The following is a 23,138-nucleotide window of genomic DNA, read 5'->3' as shown; positions in this document are numbered from 1 at the left end:
CTGGCAACACAGTACGGCTTGAGGTTCTCGTTATAGAGGCATTTCATTCTCCCTGGCCTATTACAATTTTTTGCATACTTTTTCATGTAAATAATCAAAACATTGCACCCCGGCACACGTTCCTCATGGCCTTCCCCCTTGTGGCATGGCTTGCCCTTTTAGCTAACAGAAAGGTGTGTCCTTTTCTCACTGCCTCTTTTGTAGATTCTTATTAAAGGATGCTGAGGTGGGGGTGATATAGCAGAAGTGTAGCAATGATATTGCCAGCTATCTGTTTGTATATTCTCGGTCAGCGGGGGCACATCTATGGCGCACTTGCGACAGCGAGCTCTTCGTATCATTGAAGACTCTGAAAGGTTCACCATCACTGGTTGAGGTCCCTGTTATCAACTCACTACAGCTTAAATCTCCAAACTCCTACCAAAAAGGAAAATCCTTTTCCCTCAGACATTACGACTGAGGCTGAACTGACGCTGCTGAGTTGCTGAGTTATGTTCCTCTTCAAGTACAGATTTTTTTTTTTTTTTTTTTTTTTAAGCTCTCAAAAAAACCCAGAATCAACTACGTACTTTGGAAGGCAGCCCGTCTCCTCAGGGCACCTTCCTCTGTGACTTTACAAACTTCAGAAGAACCAGTTTTGAAGAACTGGTTAAACAGTCTGCCCTCTGGAAAACTGTCACTGTGTTGTTCTTTGTTTAATGTATAATTAAGATTTTTTTCCCATAATCAAGTTAAAGATATTTTTTCCACTTCCTGGGCAAATGGCATTTCTACATAATTCTAAACACACACAGTCACTCCCAGTGATGAAAAAGTGTTTATGTCTTGATAACTGAGATAATGCTGAAGCCCTAGATGACCCTAAACATAAAATTCTCTCGCCTGGTTTTCGTCACAGTGGGGGCAGCATAGGCCTAAGTGATAGGCGGACGGTCATATATAGGGATCCCAGTTACAGATAGCTACTGCTCTGCGTTAATGCTGCCCCAATAGTTGCGAGTTTTCAGATGCCTAAGCGCTGCCGCTGAGGAAGGGAGGGTGCGGCGACCCTGTTCCGGAGCCTGGCATTGGGCAAGTTTTCCTTTTGGGTATAGAACAGGAAATATGGAGCTTGAGAAAGACATCAAGAAGAGGTATTTGGGATTAAAGGAGCAGGGAATGAAGAGCTCAATTAAAAAGCATTTAGAACAGGAAAGAAGATGAAGGCAATTGAAAGCATCTGTCGCGAAGCGTGGGAGCAGACACAGCCAGAGCACGAAGGGGGCTTCTCAGCCCAGGCTGCCCTGCGCAGAAAGCGTGTGGCCACGGCCGAGTCCAAGCCGGGGGTCGCAGCTTCAAAACGTGGACCGCAGGCCTGAAGGAGTGGGTGGACCTGGAGCCAGAGAAAAGGATCTGACCCCTAGTCACTGGGGAGGTGGAAAAAAAACTGTCCTATATTTGGGATGGAAAATAAAAGCAAACACATCAGAAAGAATGCGGCTTCCCTATGGAGAATGAAATCCAGACCTTGGCCTGACATTGACTGCTCGGTGATCTCTGCCCTCCACGCGTCCCGGCGGCCAGGGCCCAGCTGCAGCACCTGCCTACCGGGCCGGAAGAAACACGCTGTGGACTGAGTTGTACCCCAGCCCCATGAGTTGAAACCCTGACCCCCAGGGGAACAGCATATTTGCTGATGGGACCACTGGCGGGACACAATGTAGGTGTAGGTTAGGTCCTGAGGGCAGGAAAATCATGATGGAATAGGAGTCCTTATACGACAAGATCAGAAAACTCGCTTTCTGTCCTTGCCGTGGGAGAGACAGTGAAAAGGTGACCATTTTCAAATCACTCAGAGAGCCCTCGCCAGGAACGGAATTAGCTGGCACCTTGACCTTGGCTTTTCCAGCTGCCAGAACTGGAGGAAATTAATATCTACTGTTTAAGCCCCACCTCCCCAGTCTGTGGTGTTCTGTTAGAGCGGCCCAGGCTGACCAGACAGAGCAGGTACCTGTAGGGGAGCAGTTCTACCATCCCTTGGGTCAGCTTCAACGCCGCCTTCCTCTAGGAATCTTTCCATAATTCTCCCAGACAATGCTTCCCTCTTTCTCCACCCCTTGGATTACACTTCAGCAGCAGCACTCACATCTTACACACATCTTTCCTGCAGTACTGACAGCTGTCATTCGTCAGCTCTTCGTTTTCCCTATCTCTGCCCTCCTCGGGCCAGTTCACTTGCTGATCCAGTCCCAAGGCAGGGGAACCTCCTCGCCACGCCCATAGGGCATGTGGAGTTACTGAGGCAGGTCCACAGCGGGTTGGGGCCCTGGTCCCGGTCAAGCACGCCCGTGTGCCCTGTTCTCATGACCTGACTATTGCGGAGGTCAGTTCTGCCACACGGCCACTCTCATCTGTAGAGCTGCCAGGTAAAACACAAGACCACAGGGGCCGGAGGTGCCCTTCAGAGCGCTTGGCTCGCAGGCACGAAGCCCTGGGTTCAACCCCCAGCAACACAGAACACAACGTAAACAAAATACAAGAGAAGAACCTTTTAGTACAACCGTGTCCCAAGCGATATTTGGACACAGCTGCACTAAAAGTTATTTTCCGTTTCTCCGAAAATTCAAGTGGAACGGAACACCCTATATTTTTTCATACAAAAGCTGACAGTTTAGCTCCCCAGCACCACAGGACTGAGTAGCCTCCCAAGGCTGCGGCCCGTGCCAGTCGCCCACCCCGATGACCACGGCCCTGAAGCCCCAGGCCCCAACCCAGAGGCCAGCACTCTGCCTTTCACACCGCGGCAGGGTTCCCCAGGGCGCCCTGAGCCTCCGCTGAAAGCACAGTGTAACACTGTCCAGCCCAGAGCACACATCTGGGGCCAGCCCGGTGCCTCAGCTGTGTCCCCCTCCCCTGCAGAAACCCCCGTGACTCGCCAATGACTCCCAGGCTTTGACCAGAGCAGCGTCCAGCTATCTCGTCCAGACTGCGAGCCCCAGGGCTGGGAGGACAGCCCAGCGTCTCCGTCCACCATCCGGCATCCCATTTTCCACATTACGTAGGCTTAGCAAGTGATGCTGACCTCAGACTGAAAGACGGTACCCAGAGGTATGAGCTGGGCAAGAATGTAAAATAAAGGGGCCGGGTAAATGAGAGACCGACTCATACTTTGAATCAGACAGAAAAGGGTGAGTAAGAGACTGTAACTTCTTCTTCATGTGTTTTTGTCTCCAATGATGTCAAACAGGAAAAAAATAATTTAGGCCTCTTTAAAAGTCTGGTGAGCGATGCAGGAATGCTGTAGGGCAGAGGCTTGGCAGAAGCACGGCAAGTCCCTTAGAGAGAGGCTCGTAGGAGCTGGTCCCAGGTCCGGCCATCTTTGGGACCAGGCGGCTGCATGAGGACAGTATTGTTAAGAGTCATATTTTTGGGCTGGGTGATAGCTCAGCAGTAGAGCGCTTGCCTAGCATGTACTAGGCCCTGGGCTTGATCCCCAGTAGAGAAAAAAAAAGCCGTGCTTTGATGCTGTTTCCAAAATATCAGACTTTAACCCACATTCTTAAAAGATGAACACAACTTCATCAAACATTTTTCGGACTTCATTTCTCTGTGAATATTATCTCTCATGCCCACATTTTATGGCACTGTCAGTGGTTTTATAGCCAGTGGGTGCCAAAAGTTTTAGGTCCCATCAAGGTAATTTAATTCTAAGGTTCACCAGGCAAACACCTGCTTTTGTGTAGTTACATGGACAAGACTTCTCTTGTCCACATAACGACTGATATTTTGGACAAAAAGTCCAAGCGCAAGCTTTCAGTGAAGCAGGAAGCAGGATAGTATCGGATATCACTGAAACAAAACACTTTCCTGGACAATTAGTACCTTCCAGTAGGATAACTGCAGCCCCGTCTGCATGGAAAGGCACTAAGATCTCTCCGGGCAGAGCACCCACCACAGGAACGGCTATGCTAGCACCTCCCAGTACACGGCAGAGAACGCGCACTGAATATTTACCATGCACTCGGCTAGGATTTCGAGTGAATTATTTGGCATAATCTTTACATCACCTTCATGAGATAGTTACCACGTTGTCCTCACTTACGAATGAAGAAAGGGAGATTCCAGCAGGGAATGTGCACAAGCCCTAATACACAACAATGCCTACTGGGTATCGAAGGTAAGATTCAGCCAATTCCAAAGTCCACCTCAGCGGTTCAGCAACAGCTCGGAGTGGAGCTGGGGAGAACCACCTGATTGCCTTCTGTCCGCGATGTGCCGACAGCCTCGCATACGCTAGGTCTGGGGTTGGCGAGCTAGCCCGGAGCCAGACTTGGCCGGCTGCCTGTGTGAATGTGATCGTGCCCGTGTGTTTACGTGTTGTCTGTGGCTGCTTTTGCGATAATAGACTCTTATGAACCACAAAGCAGGAAATATTTAAAATAGGACCCTCTGCAGAAACGTTTTCCACCTTTTATGTCAAGATCACTGGATGCCCCTGCTAGTGGCGCTAAGGAGGAGGACTTTCCTCAATGTTAGAAAAGAATGAATAGGTTCAGAAAAGCTGAGCTGCTTGTGCTAAGCCATGGATTGCTGGGTAGTATACTTTAAAATTCATATTCTGCCACACAAGTATGGCATTTATTTTGAAGTGAGGGCCACTGGGCTCTGTATTTTCTTACTAGTTTGTAAAAGAAAAAATATTTTAATGCCCAGGAATGATGGGATATAATTATCAACAGTCCTTCAGAATAAATAGATTTAAGAAAACTTTGAATACTATCGCTTTTTTTTTTTTTTTCTTTTTAGTTCTGCAGAGAACAGATAAGGATGTACCCATGGACCAGCATAAATTAAAGACTAGTGGGGGTGCTTGCTGGGGCATTACAGTCAGGAAGTGTCAGAGCCAGAGAACATGCAGGCCGATCTGACACCAAAGCCCATGTTAGCTTCATCCATCCATCTGTCTGTCTGTCTGTCTATCCATCTATCCACCCACCCATCCATCCATCCATCCATCCATCCACTTATCCACCCATCTATCTATCTATCTATAATCCATCCATTTATCCATCCATGTATGTACGTATCTATCTATCTACCTATCTTCCTACCTATCACCCTTGTATGCATTCTATCATTCTATAACTTTTCACTAAGCACCTGCTACGTGCTGGATACTTGGCTCACACCAAGGACATGATGAATCATTTTCCTACATTTCTCTCACCATCACTCTCTTTCCTTCTGCTTCTTCATTTGAAATAAAAAGTTCAAATATCACAGATCCATTAACCATTTTCTTGTTATGATGGCTTGACCTGTGAGCCACTGGGGAAAATAATCCAAGCAAAAAACCACAACACAGTAATGTTATAGAATCTCTCCCTCTCCCTCTCCCTTTCTCTCTCTCTCTCAGTAATGCCTTCAGAAACTCACAGGACAGGGGCTGGGGATTTAGCTCAGAGGCAAAAGCGCCTGCCTGGCAAGTGCAAGGTCATGAGTTCGGTTCCCGGTACCGGAGAAAAACCAAAAAAAAAAAAGAAACTCATAGGACAAAAAGTCATTAAATTATTTCAGCAAGCCACAGAGACTGTTCACTCCAGAATTCTTAATATAATTGTTTGCCCATATGCCTTCGTGGCTTTAAGGTTTTCTAATACATAAAACCCCAAAACCCCCCCAATAACTACTATAGTCTAATCTTTTTCATTCTTTTTTTTTTTTTGTCTTTTTTGAGACAGGGTTTTGCTATGTAGTTTAGGCTACCCTCAAACTCACAGCAATCCTCCTGTCTCAGCCTCCAGAGTGCTGGGATTACAGATGTGCGCTACCACGCCCAGCAAGTCTCTTTAATATTATGCTGCTGGAAACTGTTCTTCCATTATAGTGAACTACAATCAATAAAGCAAACTATTTAAAAATTACAAGTAAAAGTTAATTACGAGAGTGACTATCAAAGAATGTTAACATTAATATTTTTAAACAAATGAGAACATTCAAATTATTGCATTACATATAACTCTGTAATAGCCTATATCCTATATTTAATTTTGTTTGTTTGTTTGTTTTTTGGGTTTTCTTCCGGTACCAAGAATCGAACTCATGACCTTGAGCTTGCCAGGCAGGCACTGTGCCGCTGAGCTAAATCCCCAGCCCCAACATCCTATATTTAAATATTTGATTCTGAATTATTCTTCTTTTAAAAAAATTATTACATTGGTAAGACAAGTACAAGAAATGTTTCAGGTACTCTACTGATCATAGAATTTGTTTAAAAAAATTAAACGAACTTACTGTGTATTCTGATTCCAGATGTTCATTTGGAGAAGAGGGAAAAGAAAAGAAAAGATAAAGATAGTTTAGACCACACATATGTGATATAAAACCACAGAGCTAACAACTACGGGTGAGTTACAATTACTGTTAAAACTATGGTAAGGAAACCTTCCAGAAATTGGAGTTTCATAAATACTGAATGTCTTCGCGTTTGCTTTGAAACTCTTTCACATGACACTTTTGTGGTTGGGCAGAGAAGGACAAGACAAGATTCAATTAGCCTATAGGTTTGTGGCTAATTAAAAATCTAAGAGTTGGCATTATGAAAGCAGAATTAAAGACTAATAACTCTGGTAGAGCATTTCATTAACCACAAAGAAAATCTTTTAAGTGGAGAAGCAGTTTTTATAACCCATACAAAGAGCTTATTACGCTCCTGATCCGGGAGTCCGGAGTCTGAGTGTGTTGCAGCAAGGAGACCAAACCTTCTAAATTTTGAGTGGCTATAGTTTCTCATACAATATCCAGCACAGAGAGTTTATTATCGTTGCACTGGAGGAAAAGGATCTTAAAGATTTTCTTATTACCCAGGAGCAAAGGGAGTCACTGGGGGCAGACACTGAGCTACTTATCCAAACTGAGCTACTCCCAAACCCTTTAAAAATTGTTTGTTTGTTCTTCAGACAAGATCTCACTAAGTTGCCCAGATTGGGCTCAAACTTGCGGTCCTCCCGCCTCAGCCTCCCAGGGAGCTGGGATTACAAGCCTGTGCCACTATACCCAGTTCAAAAGAAACTTTTCCAAAAATTATGATCAGTGTTTTGGGGGAGGGAGCTATAAAACAAACAGGTCAAAGTAAACAACTTGTTTATTGACAGATCATAGGGAAAAAGAAGGAAAATAAAACCTGTAGACTCCTCACAACAAAGATCTTTATCTTCTTTCTCCCTGGGCTCCCACAGGCCCTTCATGGAAAATCAGCTCCAGCTCAGGGAAATCCCCCTACCGCTCGGCCCTTGCGTTCGCTGTGTATGGTTTGCTAAGGACTTACCTGTAATTGTGTAGGGGTAATAGTTCCAAGCCTTCTCTGTCACGTAAAATATTTTGGGGACCACAGCTCTAGCCCAACTAGGCAGTTTGCTGAGAAGAAAGAAAAAAAAAAAAGATGATTAGCATCTGTTCAGAGCCTTACCATGCTACTACAATTTTCTAGATAAGTAGCTAGAGAAGACAGAGGGATTTGCAGACATTTCTTCTTTCCGTACTCAGCCCTTCACCATCTCTCTGGTCTCTACTGCACAGTCAGTCATGTCCTATGTGTATTCATTTTTTTGTTTGTTTGTTTGTTTGTTTGTTTTGTTTTTCTTCCAGTACCAGGAATCAAACTCACGACCTTGCGCTTGCCAGGCAGGCGTTTTGCCGCTGAGCTAAATCCCCAGCCCGGACCTATGCATATTCATGTGCTCTCAAAATTCATAAAGGCAGAAGGCTTCAGCCAGGTGGGAGGAGGAGGGCTGTAAGCCTGTCCTTTGCCATTATTTTTGTAAGCTCATGAGAATCTGGGGCCTTTGGAGAGTATGGCCAAGCTGGACTTTGACTTCTGAAAGCAGTATGTTGGAAGCAGTAGAAAGGGAGGATGCAACCCTTAATTATGGTATGCCAACTTGCCTAGATTAATAAATGCCTAGGAGCTTAGTAAAGCACACTTCTGGGTGTGACTGGGTGGGACACGGAGGAATGACCTTGGGTAATGTACATGGTCTCTAGCAGGTTCCTCTCTGGCACTGTTCCCCTGCTTGGCTTCCTGGCCACTATGAACTAAGCACTTTTGCTTTGCCAACACTTGCACCATGGTGTTTCTGCTTGGGAGCCAGCTGACCATGGACAGACTCCCCTGAAACCATAAGCCAAATTTAACCTCTCCTCCTTTAAGTTGTGGGTACTGGATATTGCCTCTTGGATGGGGAAGCTGACTGATAACAAACGCTTAAGCCAAATTGGGTTGGGGATTTAGCTCAGCGGCACAGCACCTGCCTGGCAAGCGCAAGGTGGTGAGTTCGATTCCTGGTACCAGAAAAAAAACAAATTGGGTAGCCAGGGGGACATGTTAGAGAGAGGATTCGGCTGAACAGCCTTTATGAGCAGCCTTTAGAAAATGAACAAAAGCAACATACAGCAGAAAGCTGGACATACAAAGAGGAACAAAATGTAGCTCCTTGATGGCTGTCGTGGTTTGAACTGTGCCCCTAAAAAAGATATGTCTACATCTTTCTTTTTTTTTTGGTCTTTTTGAGACAGGGTCTCACTGTGCAGTTCGGGCTGGCCTTGAGCTCACTTTGCAGCCCAGGCTGGTCTCAAACTCGCAACGATCCTCCTGCCTCAGCCTCCCGAGTGCTGGGATTACAGGCGTGCGCCACCACGCCACCACACCTGGCACCAGATACGTCCACATCTTAACCTCCAGTACTTGTGATGATGATCTCATTTGAAAACAGGGTCTCTACAGAGGTAATTAAACTTAAGGATCTCAAGATGAAATCATCCTGGATTTGGGTATGCCCTAACTCCAATGCCTGGCATCCTTATTAGGGAAAGGAGAAGAAGATTTAGGGCCCAGGGACACACAGAGTGGAAACCATGTGAAGATACCAGCAGAAACTGAAGTAATAATATTATAAACCAAACAACACCAAGGAGAGAGACACTAGCAGCAGGGAGAGATTACAGAACAGAGGCCCCTAAAGGAGACAACATTTCCAACACTTTGCTTTTTTTAATTTCACGTCCCCAGAACAGTGAGAAGATAAATTTGTGTGGGTTTAAACCACCCAGTTTACCGAATTTGTTGTGTCAGCTCTTGGGAGCTAATCCGCTGACAAAAACCAGTCCTGCAGAGCAGGGGCCTGGACAGCCACTTGCAGAAAACAAATTCTCCAAAAGAACAGATCCCAAGCTCTTTTGTACACCAAATACTAATTAAGTTGGTTTTCTTCCAGAGGTAAACCCTACAGCTTGGTGCTGGCCCGAAGAATTCAACAAATATCTCTTACGATATTTAAGGAACATATGATAATTCCTTAAAATTGATCTGCATAATTTTATTTCCCCCCAGCGCTATATCCAGGAGTTTTGTGTGTTCCCAGAGGGTGCCATTTTGCTTCTTTCCTGTTCTGGTGTCTACAGCTAAATCTGGGATGCTAGCATCTAGCAGTAGATAAGTCCCAGGGTGATTATGTAGACACGAAGCTCCGTAATGCAAAGAACATCAAGAATCCATTTTAAATTCCAATCTATTTAGTGAAGTTAAACCCTTCTTGGATATGGGATATAAATGACAGTCAGAGCCAGTAAAAGAATATGAACCTTGTTTATCTTCTCAAATTATTTCTCTCATTTTTTTTTTCCGGTACCAGGAATCGAACTCAGGACCTTGCACTTGCCAGGCAGGCGCTGTGCCGCTGAGCTACATCCCCAGCCCGATTTCTCTCATTTCTCTCAGTATCCAGGCCCAGGTTTTGAAAAGACAGATACGCATTTCCAATGGCTAGCCAGACCTAACCCAAAACACTAGGCTGAATCAGCGTTACAACAAATGGGGGAAAGAAATCAAAGCGCCTCCAAAGCTGACTGAGTGTCGGTTGAAGGCTGTTACTCTCCGGTGGGCTGTGAGGAGAGAGGAGGAGCCATTTGAAAATTCACAGAAGACTTCTTGCTGCTATAATGCAGGAGTTCCCACTCCTATAAAGTCATCTCTGCAGTAACTGCTCATTTACCTTACGATCCCATTTCTCACAGGACGAGCTGCTCCCTGACAGGGCTTTTATAGCTTCTGCTGCTGATTGATTCCGTCAGTCACTGACGCTGGAGGGTGACAGGCTGGAAGTTGGTGTGGAGTGGGAAAATCCCACTGGCTGGCTTGCAGGAAGTGTAGGAGAGCAGAACTCCCCCCAGGGACCCTCCTGTTCGCCCCCACACCCCAGAGCAGTATGCCAACGGATACTGCAGGCGGATGCTGATTCTGGCCACAAGTAAGTGTTTTCTTATGCTTGTAATGGCCTGAAACAAGGCTGGGGACTCTTCGGGAAAATACGCAAGGCATTGTTTAGTTCAGACAATGTGCAAAGAGCTCCCCACAGCTCTGGGGTCCATTCTCCACTCTCCCCTTGTGAGGAGGACTCCATTGCCCTCGCCTGTGTCCTCAAACCCATCAGGCTCCTCCTGCGTAGCACTCCACATAATTCATTCCCTCTAGCGCTTAGACATCCTGCCAGCACAACTGCATTCCTCAGTAACCATCATTTTCTGGAAGGAAGATGAAAACCACTGGCAATTTTCCATTCACATCGAGGCTCTTCCTGTTCGTCACTGCTCAGGACTCCTGACTCCACACTCTTTATTTTAGCTGTTGCACGCACCGACTCAGGAAGGATAGGCCGCCTTACAAACATTGATCTTTTCCGGTGAGATGCCCTAAAAAAATACAGTCACTTTAGCCAGAATGGCTGCTGTGACTTTATGTTATTCTTCTAATTGAGCCTGGGAAGGAGAACTTTCTGGTATAAGCCACGGGCTAGGCCAAGTACTGAGGCTTTTGCAACAAGTCCCATGATACGTTTGCTACAATCTGGATGTAATAGGTCTCCCCGATGCCATGTGTTAAGGGCTGGGTCCCCAGGGCAGCTGTTACAGCTTGCATCCAGATATCCCCCAGAGGCTCATGAGGTCATAGGTGGGGCTTTTCAGAGGTGGCTTCATAGACAGTGTGCGATGCTGGGATTAAGGATGTGTGATTTAATCACTCCACTGATTGGTTTGGTACCACCCGAATCCCAGTAGCCTAGATACAATATAAAAGGGCCAGAAAGATGCTGCTAAGGTTCCTTGCTTGCTTGCTTTTGCTGACTTCTGCCTGCCATGAACTGTTTCTCCTCTGAGATGCCCTTCTGCCATGTGCCACCCTGCCTTGGAGCCAGCTGATTATGAACTGAGACTTCTACACACTGTGAGCTAAATAAACCTTTCCTCTTTTAACTTTGGGTGTTGGGTATTTTGTGTCAGCAGTGAGAAAAGCAACTAAGACAGCAGCCTTCCTGGAAGACGGTGGGACTGTTATAAGCCAGGGTCTGGTGGGAGTCTCTCTGGTCCTTAGGGATGTACCTTTCTAAGAGGATTAGGACCCTTGGCCCCTTCCTCTTCTTCCTTTGCTTCCCGGCCACAGGGCTCCCCTCTCCCCTGCTGCAACCCAGCACCTCCCCACCAGAGGCCTGAAAACCATGGGTCCACCCCACCGTGGCCCGAAATCTCTACAACCATGAGCCAAAATAAACCTTTTTTCTTTTTTTTTTTTTGGTTTTTTTTTTTTTGGTTTTTCTCCGGTACCGGGAACCGAACCCATGACCTTGAGCTTGCCAGGCAGGCGCTTTTGCCGCTGAGCTAAATCCCCAGCCCCAACCTTTTTTCTTTATATGGTCATCATCTCAGGTATTTTGTGAGAGTGACAGAAAGCTGACTAACACAGTGCTACCTCAGCATTTCTCACAGGATGAATTTCTAACAGACCTGCTTTCAGCCCCCTTCTCCTAGGACACATCATTATTTGAGTCATGTTTGTCTGAGAAAGTAAAGTTTATTTTCCCCAACAGCAATGATTTACCGGGACCTGCAGAGGAAAATGGAACTAAATTAGTCTCCACTATTGCTGTCACTTTCATGATACATACTGTCACACAGCCTACAACTGTAAGAACAAGCCTGTCACTCACTCAAACTCACGGCCAAGAGTCAAACAAGAGCCTTTCTTCTACACAGGCAGACAGTTTGAACCAAACCCTTAGTCCATGCATGGACTAGGACCAAGCCTCCCAGTGGTCCACCTTGCCGAGGCCCAGGCTTTAAAGACATTTAAATTCTAAACGCTTTCTAGAATCTAAAAACATGTGAACAAGGAAGGATACTGCGTCTGTGTCACATCCCCCCAGACATCTTTGTCGCTAAAAAAATCCTCTAAGTACAGGCTTCAAAATGTTTGACTTCAGGGGCTGGGGATTTAGCTCAGCGGCACAGCGCCTGCCTGGCAAGTGCAAGGTTGTGAGTTCGATTCCCAGTACCAGGAAAAAAAAAAAAAGTTTGACTTCTTACTTTTACACTTCAGTATGAAAGATAAAGAATCAGTAACACAGCCGGGTGTCCGGCTTATCCTGGTTCAGCTCTAGCGCTAAAATTCTTCTGTACCAGGAGACTCCCCAGTCCCAGGCACAGGTGGTCACCCCGGAGTAGTGATTCTCAGTAGGGAGTGATTCTGCCCCTCCCCCCAGAGACATTTTGCAGGGTCTAAAGATTTTCATCGTCTCCAGGGATGCTGTTCAACATCTCTCATGCACCGGAAAGCTCCAGATGACACATAAATACCTGGTCCAAAGAGGCAACAGGGAAAGGCATGGTCCGCCTCCCGAATTCTGTAAAACCAGGCACACGGTCTGTCTCTCATCTGTATTCCCAAGGTTCCCTAAACCGCAGCTGCCCCCAATAAGAAGGCCCCTGGGGTCAGGTCTGGTCTGAACAGGCCTTGGGTTAGGGATGTTACCTCAAAGTTCCCTTGGTAGCCAATCTCGCAACGAGCGTATGCTCACTTGGGATTTGTTCCAGAAGGCAGCGAACACCATGAGACTAACTATGGTTTTTTGTTTTTGGGTTTTTTTTTTTTTTTTGAGACAGAGTTTTGCTATGCAGTTTAGGCTGGCCTTGAGCTCACTTTGTAGCCCAGGCTGGTCTCGAACTCATGACGATCCTCCTGCCTCAGCCTCCTGAGCGCTGGGACTACAGTTGTGCATCACCACGCCCAGCAGAAAAGCCAGTCTAGGGACCGAAACTCTGTAGTTTTCTGCCCTGAGATTATGCTCTTTCTAAATAGGACCCTGCTCCCCTAGTACCCTCATTCCCTCTGGCCCAGGAAGAATGTGCTGAAAGTGGGCATCTGACAATGACTTGGTAATAATCAATGGCTCCTAATTGGTTGCATGTACAGTCATTTCTAAAGTCTTCACATTGCCTCTCCAGCTGCTCTGATTCATTCAGTGCTCTTCTTTTTTTCTTTTCCCCCGGTACTGGGGAATCGAACTCACGACCTTGCACTTGCCAGGCAGGCGCTATGCCGCTGAGCTAAATCCCCAGCCCCCATTCAGTGCTCTTCTAAATGGTTGCTCTGGCTGGTCCTTCTGTTCTGCTCTTATGTAATTGTTTACACAGCAATAAAGGGATGAGCAGAGTTTCTGGACCACAGCTATCACCCGCAGGAGGTGGGGCTGCTCCAGGTTCACCCACAGGAACCGTCCGGAAGTAGAAGTTGGACACACACCCACCAGCCTCCCTGTTTAAAAAGACTAAGTGTGAGATGGTGAGGGAAGAGGCCTGCCTCCTGCAGACTCTTGGGAGGCTCTGCTTGGAGGGCTTGTGGATGGCAGACTGCGGGGCTCTCAGGGAGCCGGCAACTCACGTCAGCATCAGCTTTCAGGGGTGAGAGTAGAGCCAAGGTGGAAACCGTTGGCCGGGAGCCCTTGAAACGCCCAACAAGGCCCGAGCTTCCCGTCTCTGCTTCCCTGTGAGAAGCAGCTGTGGAGCAGAGGAGAGAGGCCCGGCAGCACAAGCGCTTCCGACATGTTCAGTATCGAGATGCGGACAGAACAGAACAGGACGGGAGGGAAGGGGCGTAAGGCGGGAGCTCCTCACACACTCCATTGTGTTTCCACAGCACTATCACTTTCTTCAACATATAGACTTTATAAACATGTTTATTCTAAAATATATAATGTTCTTATCTTTTATGGCTCTAGCACACTCTCTGCCGCTCTCAATTAGAAAGCAAGCCCCACCAGGGCAGGGCCCTCGGTTCTGTTCGCTGTCACAGGCCCAGCACCCAGCGTGGTGCTCCACAGACATTTACGGAAGGAATGAAGACTGTCTTTGTCTATCCAGAAGGCAGAAACGACCATGAAGACCCCTTGAAAATAGCATGGAGAGGGGCTGGGGATTTAGCTCAGTGGCAAAGTGCCTGCCTGGCAAGCGCAAGGTCGTGAGTTCGGTTCCCGGTACTGGAGAAAAACCAAAAAAAGAAAACAGCATGGAGATAGGCCTGTAGGTCAGAATCTATGACTCTGATTCTTTCCCCATCACACGTTCTCTGGGCCATGGGCGCTCCCAAAGTCACACACGCTCTGCGCACTGCTTTGTTCAGAAGAGCTGGGAGGGCAGGAAGAGGAAGGGAGAGAGGCCCAAGCCATGGCCACGAGGTGCTACCAACGTGCTGTTAGGCAGAGGGGCCAGCTGGGGCCTTGCGTGCCTGGTGAAAAGCTACGCCCTCTCCTACCCAAGCCGCCAGGGACCGGGAGAGACTGCCGCGGAAAGCGAGGGCCACAGAGCGGGAGGAACGCCGCTGTCTCTGCAGAATCAGTTCAGGCACCAGCAGCATCACCATCAGAAGCTGGCAGCCCTCCCTGACTGGCAGCTGCCAGCAGTCTAATTAATCCAGCAGCCGTGGTGGTGAACAAGATCCTTCATGATTGAAAAACAGGCTAAAAATAGGCTCCATCTTTTCTCCCATGCCCTGCACTCCCGCCTGCACTCACCGCCTTCCCTCCTGGGCTTTCGTGGGAAGCGACTGGAGAGACGAAGCGCGAATACAAGGTGACAAAAGAAAATCCACCTTCGTGTGTTTCTGGGTTTTATTTAGAATAACCGTTCCAGAGTCTGATCAGTAGCTTGCCTCCTTTCCCTTCACACCAGTTGAAACCGAGTTTCAAGATAAGCCAAAAAGTACTACTTATTTGGTCATCTGAACGGAATAAAGGACAAGCACCAAATGTATCGCCGTATTAACCCTCACGGGAACGGACTGCCGCGCTAGTACGAGTACAGCCAATGTACTAGGCCGCCACAGAAGCGAGCCGTGCACCCAGATGCACTGGAAGGGTGAGCGTCAGATGCTCCAGGAAGGGTTGGCTGAAGGAGCCCCAGCTCCACAGTCCCCGGGAAATGAGAGGGAAGTCCTCAAAAGTGAATGGGATTTTAAAGGGACATTACACCCAGCTAAAGGATGACGAAGGACTCGAAGAGACACTTCTCCAAAGAAAATACACAAGTGGCCAATGAGCGCACAGAGAGATACTCCACTTATTCACCACTGGGTAAATGCAAAGTATCGCCACAGGGAGATAGCACTGCATGCCCGCTGAGCTGGCAATGAGCAGAAGAGACAGGCGCACGCGGCAGTGATTTCGTGGAGACGGCAGCACCCTCACGCATTGCCGGTAGGATTCTTAGGCCTCCCGACAGCTCCGCGGGCCCCTGACATCCTCCCATCGGATGCCCTTCTGCTTAAGAGAATCTCAGTTTCTTTCGCTGGCAACTATGGCCCTGGTCTGATAGCCTCCAACTGCCTTGCTGGCTCACCACCCGCTCATCCCATCGATAACTTAGCGCACCAAAGTGAACGGATCGCTGCGAGACAGATGCCTGGGTTTTATGTGGTGATAATAACTATGGCTGAATCTAATTCCCATTTGGACAATTTGCTTTTTTCCACATTAACGGGAGAGTAGGTCCTGATTACACGGGCTTTGAATATTTCCAGTGCCTCTCTAATAGCTACTTCGGGTAATAAATCAATAAAGCAGTTTCTGAATGTAATTTGATTTTCCATATAGACGGATGTAAGGAGGAGTTTCACTCACTCGCCAGCTCATGCATTCAAGTCCACCGAACACTATATTTAATAATGTAAATTGTTAAGTGGGCACCAACACCATGGTGGCGATGGCTAGTCTGTCTCTCACGAGCCACTCCCCTGTGGACACGACCAAGGTGGAGAGATGGATTCACAAATGCTGAAAACAACCAGGCTTGGACTCTACCTCAATCAGATGACAAGGGCCCTGCCTAATTGATTAGCAGATTTCCTCCCCAAATCTGTACAATTTATATTACATCCTAACTTCCAATAAATACTGTACTGAGGGGTTGCAGGTTTAGCTTAGTGGCACAGCGCCTGCCTGGCAAGCGTGAGGTCGTGAGTTCGATTCCCGGTACCGGAAAAACAAAACAAAAACAAACAAAACAAAACAAAAAAATATTGTAGTGAATTACAATTACAAAGTGATCTTGCCAACATGGTAGCCCATGACTTGGGCATATGAGACATGAACCAACTTGTGCAGGCCTCAGGTTCTGACTTCAAAGTAACAGGTTTGGTTTTCTTTTATGCTTGGGGGAATCCATCTTATTAATTCACAGTTCTGTCACATACCAATTTTTTCTTTCTCTTTTGCCAAATGTTAAATCTCACTAATTCTAAGGCATGTGCCTGTCCTCTTTCAAACAAACCAAAATCCTTTTAAATTATAAAAGGATGGGCCTGGTTTACCCTTGTGTAAAAAGACAGTAAAGTCCTTCTTTGTCCTGTACCTCTTTGGCTATTCATTGTGCTGAGGCAGAGTCAGGAAAATGTGTGCTATGTACTTCAAGCGTAACCAAGTAGAGTTCGGAAGGATCTCCCAGACTGTCCCACTGAACCAGCCATTTGATTTAAGCATCTGTTAGATGTCTGAATCTGCCTGAAGACAGCCCGAGAGTGGGTCTCCCAATCATGCTCGTGGACCCCCATCACAGCACGACTACGAGGCACCTGATATTCTCAGACGGCGCGTGTGCTTGGAGATTTCTCCCATAAATTGAGTCTAAGTCTTTCTCCTGGCATCCCACCCATGGGTCTTGGTGCTGATGGTCCTGTAGCACATGTGGGTCTCACCCTTCTCCACCTAAGAGCACCAAGATACACCCGAGTCCAGCCTGTCCAGGTCACACATCCTTGGCTTCCTCCGTCATTCATCCTATCACTGGAGTTGCGAGTCCTTTGAACTCACCATGGGTCTATGTCCAATTTATTTATTTATTTATTTATTTATTTATTTATTTTTGTCTTTTTGAGACAGGGTCTCCCTATGCAGTTCAGGCTGGCCTTGAGCTCACTTTGTAGCCCAGGGTGGTCTCGAACTTGCAATGATCCTCCTGCCTCAGCCTCCCCAGTGCTGGGATTACAGGTGTGCGCCACCACGCCTGGCTCTATGTCCATTTTAAAGTGTGCCATTCAGGAATAACAAAAATAATCCAGATCTGTCCTGACTGGTGGAAAATTAGGCAAGATTATCAAGTACTGCTAGATATCTTGCTTTACTTCTAATGATGCGGGTGAAGATAATGTCTGTAGATGTAGAGCTATTACATACACACATATATGTGCTTACATATGCACACAAAAGTTATGGATGTGTGTGCATACACATATAGTATTTTTCATGTTAAACTGTCAACCAAAAGCCCTGTGTTTCTTCCAAACATAAATCCTTCATCTCCTACTTGTACCACTGGTATTTTGGAATCCAAAGTTAGACTTGCCCATTCAATTTCTTCTTGGTAGAAAATGGTTCATAATTCCAAACTACTGAAGACTTTCTGGAGCCTTTTTCAGAATTCTAGGGCTGGGGATTTAGCTCAGCGGCACAGAGCCTACCTGGCAAGCGCAAGGTCGTGAGTTTGATTCCTGGTACCAGAAAAAAAAACAAAAAAAAACCCAGAATTCTAGATGCACTACCCTTTCTGGTTATAAATTTCTCAAGAGTTTGGAAAGGATATTTTGTGTACAGCCATGCTACCCTGAGTGTGCCTGATCTCGTCTAGAAAGGAGATTTTTCTACATATTTAGCCAGTTATTTATTTTAAAACTCCACAGGCCTGAGCTCAACTTTCCAGGTCCCATTCTTTCTAAGTCAGAACAGAATACAATTTCCTCTCTCAGCTGACACTGTCTGTGTCTCTTGGGCTACTCCACCACTATTTTACCCAGTTTTGATAGCAACCGGGCAGTATTTCTCTACCTGATTTACGTTAAAAAGATTGTTTGGTTATGGAGAAATTCAAACCTGTAAAGAATTTGAGAGGAACTAGGGGTGTTGCTTAGTCAAAGAGCTCTTGTCTAGCACACTCATGGGTTTCGTACCTAACGCTGGAGAGACAGACAGACAGACAGAGCGATTTACGTATCTACTACACAGAATTTTTTTAAATGTTATGAATTTTATTTATATGTCACAGTAACGCCGACCTTTTCTGGCTTACAACTGTACGAATTTTGTTTGTTTCGGTGCTGGGGGTCAAACCCAGGGCCTTATGCATGCTAAGTAAGCACCCTGCCAATCAGCCATGTCCTCAGCTCTAGTTCTATGAATCTTAACATCACTGCTGAGATGGACCAAATCAACATTTTCCAAAATCTGTGGCGATCTTTTTACTTTTTTGGAAAAAAGAAGAGATTAAATGTTATAGACACAGATATAGTAAAGTTTCTTCCCAGGCAAACTGTTTTCTCTTCCTTCTAAAAGTAACCACTAGCCTGACAGCAGCTTTTCCATGATACTTTTACCATGTTTGCAATTATTTGTAAATAATATATACATGCTATACACATAAATGTAGCAATGCTCTGTACATTTAAAATATATATTCAAAAGGCCTCATATATACTATATATACTATACTCATATATACTATATACTATATATACTATATATACTATATATACTATATATACTATACTCATATATACTATATACACATATATACACAATTTTTTTTGGTGATACTGGGGATTAAATTCAGGGATTTTTAATTTTTTTACATTTTGAGACTGGAAAAAAATATATATTTTGAGACTGGGTCTTGCTAAGTCGCTGGATTGCCCCGGCTGGGCTAGAACTTGTGATCCTTCTGCCTCAGCCTCCCAGAGGACTGGGATCACAAGCATGCGCCACCACACCCAGCTGTTGGTTTTTTATAACTTGCCTCTTGCACCTTATGAAATCTGTCAAAGTATATCTGGCTTATTAAGTTGAACTACTGTGGAATTTTCCATTATGCAAACATACTGTAATGTATCCCCAATGCTATCTGGATTGTTTTCATTTATTTTCCATGGCATGTAAAGTTAGAATTAATCTCCTGGTACCCGTCTCTTGTGCACGGTGCAACAATTTCTCTAGGGTTCAACCTAGAGACAGAATTGGTAAGCAGAATATGTGCAGATTTTCAACTTTCCTAATTATTGCTAATTGTTCTCTAAAGAGGTGGCATAGTTTACATCTCTCACCAGCACTGGAAGTGAGTTATTTCCCATATCCTCGTTAACCCCTAGTGTTATTCTATTTTATCTATTTTTATTGGTATGTGTTAATGATACAGAATAATGAGATTTGCCATTTTCTTCATTGCTAAAGATGTTTAATGTTTTTCCCCGTATATTTACTGCCTATTGGTACTTCTTTTGAGAACTCTCTGTTCAATTAATTTGCCTGTTTGTCAATTGGACATTTTTGCTTTTTTTTTTTTTTTTTTTTTTTTTTTTTTTTTTTTTTTTTTTTTTTTTGAGACACGGTCTCGTTATGTAATTCAGGCAGGCCTTGAAATCACTGTGTAGTCCAGGCTGGCCTCAAAGTCATGGAAATCCTCCTGCCTCAGCCTCCCAAGTCCTGGGATTATAGCTATGTGCTACCATGCCTGGCTCAACTGGGCTTTTTGTTGGTTTAATTTTAATTTGTTTGGTGTTAAGTTTTTTGAGTTATTCATGTATTCTAGATACCAATTCTCTATCAGAAGAGTAACAAGCTGTTTTTCTCCCATTCTGTAGCTTATACCTTTACTCTGTTGACTGTTTGCTTTGCTGTGCAGTAGCTTTTTAATTTGATGTATTCTAGGGCTGGGGATTTAGCTCAGCGGCACAGCGCCTGCCTGGCAAGCGTAAGGTCATGAGTTCAATTCCTGGTACCAGAAGAAAAAAAAATTTTTGATGTATTCCCATTTGTTGATTCTTAATATTATTTCCTGTGCTATCGGAGTTCTATTCAAGAAATTTTTCTATAATCCCAGCACTCGGGAGGCTTAGGCAGGAGGATCACTGCAAGTCTGAGACCAGCCTGGGCTATAAAGTGAGCTCAAAGCCAGCCTGAACTGCATAGCAAGACCCTGTCTTAAAAAGACAAAAAAAAAAAAAAGAAAAGAAAAGAAAACAAATTTTTCCTTGTGCCTATGGTTTCAGATGCCAGAAGTGTCAAGTTTCTGGTCTTATATTTAGTTCTTTGATACATTTTGATTTGATTTGATTTTAGTACAGGGTGAGAAATAGGGATCCAGTTTTGATCGTTTGAATGTGGACACCCATTTTTCCCAGTACTGTTTGTTCAAGAGGCTCTTATTTTTCAACATATTTTTTGGTCACTTTGTAAACAATCAGATGTCTGCAGCTACTCGGGTTTGTTTCTGTGTCTTCTGCTCAGTTCCACTGACCAGATTTTGTTATTGCCAGTCTGATGTGGACGAGCGATGCCTTTGCAGAGTTTTTAAAAATTTTAAACTTATTAGACCTTGATCTATATAAACACTGCTCGTACTTTTCTCAAACAGAGGTAGTTCTTTTACCTTAGGTGTCTCCTGCTGTGCAAAAGTTTATTTAAAATTTTTTTAATGTCTGTTTTTTGCAACGGAGAAGCTCTTCATTTAATGGAGTAATACTAGTGCTCGCTTCGGCAGCACATATAATAATGGAGTAATACTAGTCCAGTTGCTTATGTCTTGCTTAGTTAGTGCTATCATACTTTCCAAACAGAAGATATTTACCTGCATCTCTTCTAATTTATTTCACATTTAGATCTTTTGTTCTGTTTGTTGTCGTTGTTTTCTTTTTGTCTTTTTGAGACAGGGTCTCACTATGCAGTTCCGGCTGGCCTTGAACTCACTTTGTAGCCCAGGCTGGTCTCAAACTCACAGCGATCCTCCTGCCTCAGCCTCCCGAGTGCTAGGATTACAGGTGTGCGCCACCATGCCCGGTTCAGGTTTTTTAAATGATCTCAAGAAATGCTTTCTATTTTTTCTCCAAAAAGTTTTTTTTTTTGCATATTTTGGATTATTACATAATACCCGTAAGTTTCTATTCTACTGTAAATGAAATTTGAAAAACTTACATTTTTGCAATTTTTCTTCCTGCTCAACAGTAATGCTGCTGATCTTTATATGTAGATATATACCCAGCAATCTCCCAAATTCTTACATTGATGTTCAGTTACCTGGACCATCTGACATTTCCATTACTCAATCTGATCCCTAAGTGATAATTTTATTTCCTCCTTTTTCTCTCTCTATCGCCTGTGTGCAGGTGTTGCTGGGAAACCAAATTCAGGGCCTTCCTGTGTTCTAGGCAAGCCTCGAACCCTGAGCTACAACCTCGCTCATTCTTGGTTTGTGCCTTGGTTAGGACCTTCAAGAGATGTCAGACAAAAGTGGTGATCGCAGGATCCTTACTTTGTTCTGTCTTTACTGTGGACAAGTACATAGGAAGACAAATACACAATATTTATTAAAAGTTCATGTAACAAATTTCAGGGATAAATCTGATTGGGTCATAATTCTTTATTGTCATTATTCTGAGGTATTTGGTTTCTTTGTTGTTGTTTTTTTTTCTGGTACCAGGAATCGAACTCACGACCTGATGCTTGCCAGGCAGGCGCTGTGCCGCTGAGCTAAATCCCCAGCCCCTTATTCTGAGGTATTTGATTCACCAATGTCGTATATGGGATTTCCATGTCTGTGCTTTAGCTGAGATTGATTTCTAAATTCCCTTCTTATCCTATCACTGTGCAGTTTGGTTATTAACGTTCATTTGGTGAGCACTATTAGTTGTCTTTCTAGAAGTCATCCTCTATTCCACCCCTTCTTTTCCTTCTATTTTCCTTACTGACAGTTGTCGTCTTGAAATTCCATAAATAAAACACTGATGTGCATAACGCAAACAAGTGATCCTACCTGTTAAGTGGGTACATTCTGGCCTAGGCATCAATCAACTGGGCAATAACATTGCAGGAATTCAAGGTGTTCTTTCTTTTACTACAGACAGCTAAGTTAGATAGAAGTTAACGGGCAGTCAAAGAATGACCAGGCCCTTGCGGGAGTCAGTGCAAAAGATACAGACATCAAAACTGTGGCTCGAGATTATACTGCAATATTATATTGTAACCAGCACCAGTTGGCCCTGTGGGCTCAGCTAGCCTCACACCCCAGGTGGGTGGCCAGAACATCTGGGTCCATCCTCCCAACCCTCTCCAGCAATGTCTTTGTCCTTTACACTTACTCTTGCTTTGCAACTTGCTTCCCTCCTGAGTCAATATTAGCTACGCCACTACACCTGTAATCCTTTAGCTGACTGTAGTTTGACCCATGCTGTACCCAGGATGCGACTTGTATAAAATACTTCTGACAACGAGCCTCCGCGGTTACCCTCTCAGGACCTCTCCTGAAATCTAGGAGCTATTCTCCTCCTTATTTCCAATAAAACTCTCCTAAATTCCTGCTTCGGTTCATGGCTTCATTCCTTGATGCTGTGGGACCGTGAACTCGGCACATCTGACATCTGACAGGTTGGGAGCTATTTTCCTCATAACGCTTTCTTATAAGCAGAACATGCCCTCTTGACTAGGAAAGATAGCTCCCGAACAACTTTCATTTTTATCAGGGAGGGGAGTCTTACATCTTATTGGCCAGAACTAGGTCACATGGTGACTGGGGAAGTGAGGAGCTGACATTTTGATTTATGTTGCCATCATGTGTTATATTTTCCATTCTTTATTCTTTGAGGTACTGGTGTTGAACCCAAGGCCTTATGTATGTGATGCAAACAGGCCGCCCAGGAGCAGTGGCCCCAGCTGGCTTCTCTTTTTATTTCTGTGCCGTCTGTGGATTGATCATGTTTTCTTTTAAAAGTGATTTATTGTTTTAATATTTCTTCAGAAGTT

General features: G+C 45.0%; 1 protein-coding gene across 2 annotated transcripts in view; it reads right to left on the bottom strand.

Annotated features, from left to right (window-relative positions):
• Positions 1 to 23,138, bottom strand: part of Pitpnc1 (phosphatidylinositol transfer protein, cytoplasmic 1) — a 240,031-nt gene that overhangs the window by 115,877 nt on the left and 101,016 nt on the right. For both annotated transcript variants that reach the window (XM_005402155.2, XM_013503184.1), the window contains exons 4-5: positions 7,307 to 7,395; positions 6,274 to 6,281 (exon numbers count right to left, since the gene is read on the bottom strand). In XM_005402155.2, the coding sequence (XP_005402212.1) occupies positions 6,274 to 6,281; positions 7,307 to 7,395 (97 nt within the window). The remainder of the gene's footprint in view (positions 1 to 6,273; positions 6,282 to 7,306; positions 7,396 to 23,138) is intronic.

This window comes from Chinchilla lanigera, unplaced genomic scaffold, assembly GCF_000276665.1.
Source record: "Chinchilla lanigera isolate Chin_1 unplaced genomic scaffold, ChiLan1.0 scaffold00077, whole genome shotgun sequence".
In the NCBI taxonomy this organism is placed as follows: domain Eukaryota; kingdom Metazoa; phylum Chordata; class Mammalia; order Rodentia; family Chinchillidae; genus Chinchilla; species Chinchilla lanigera.
This window is presented reverse-complemented; position numbering and strand designations above follow the sequence as displayed.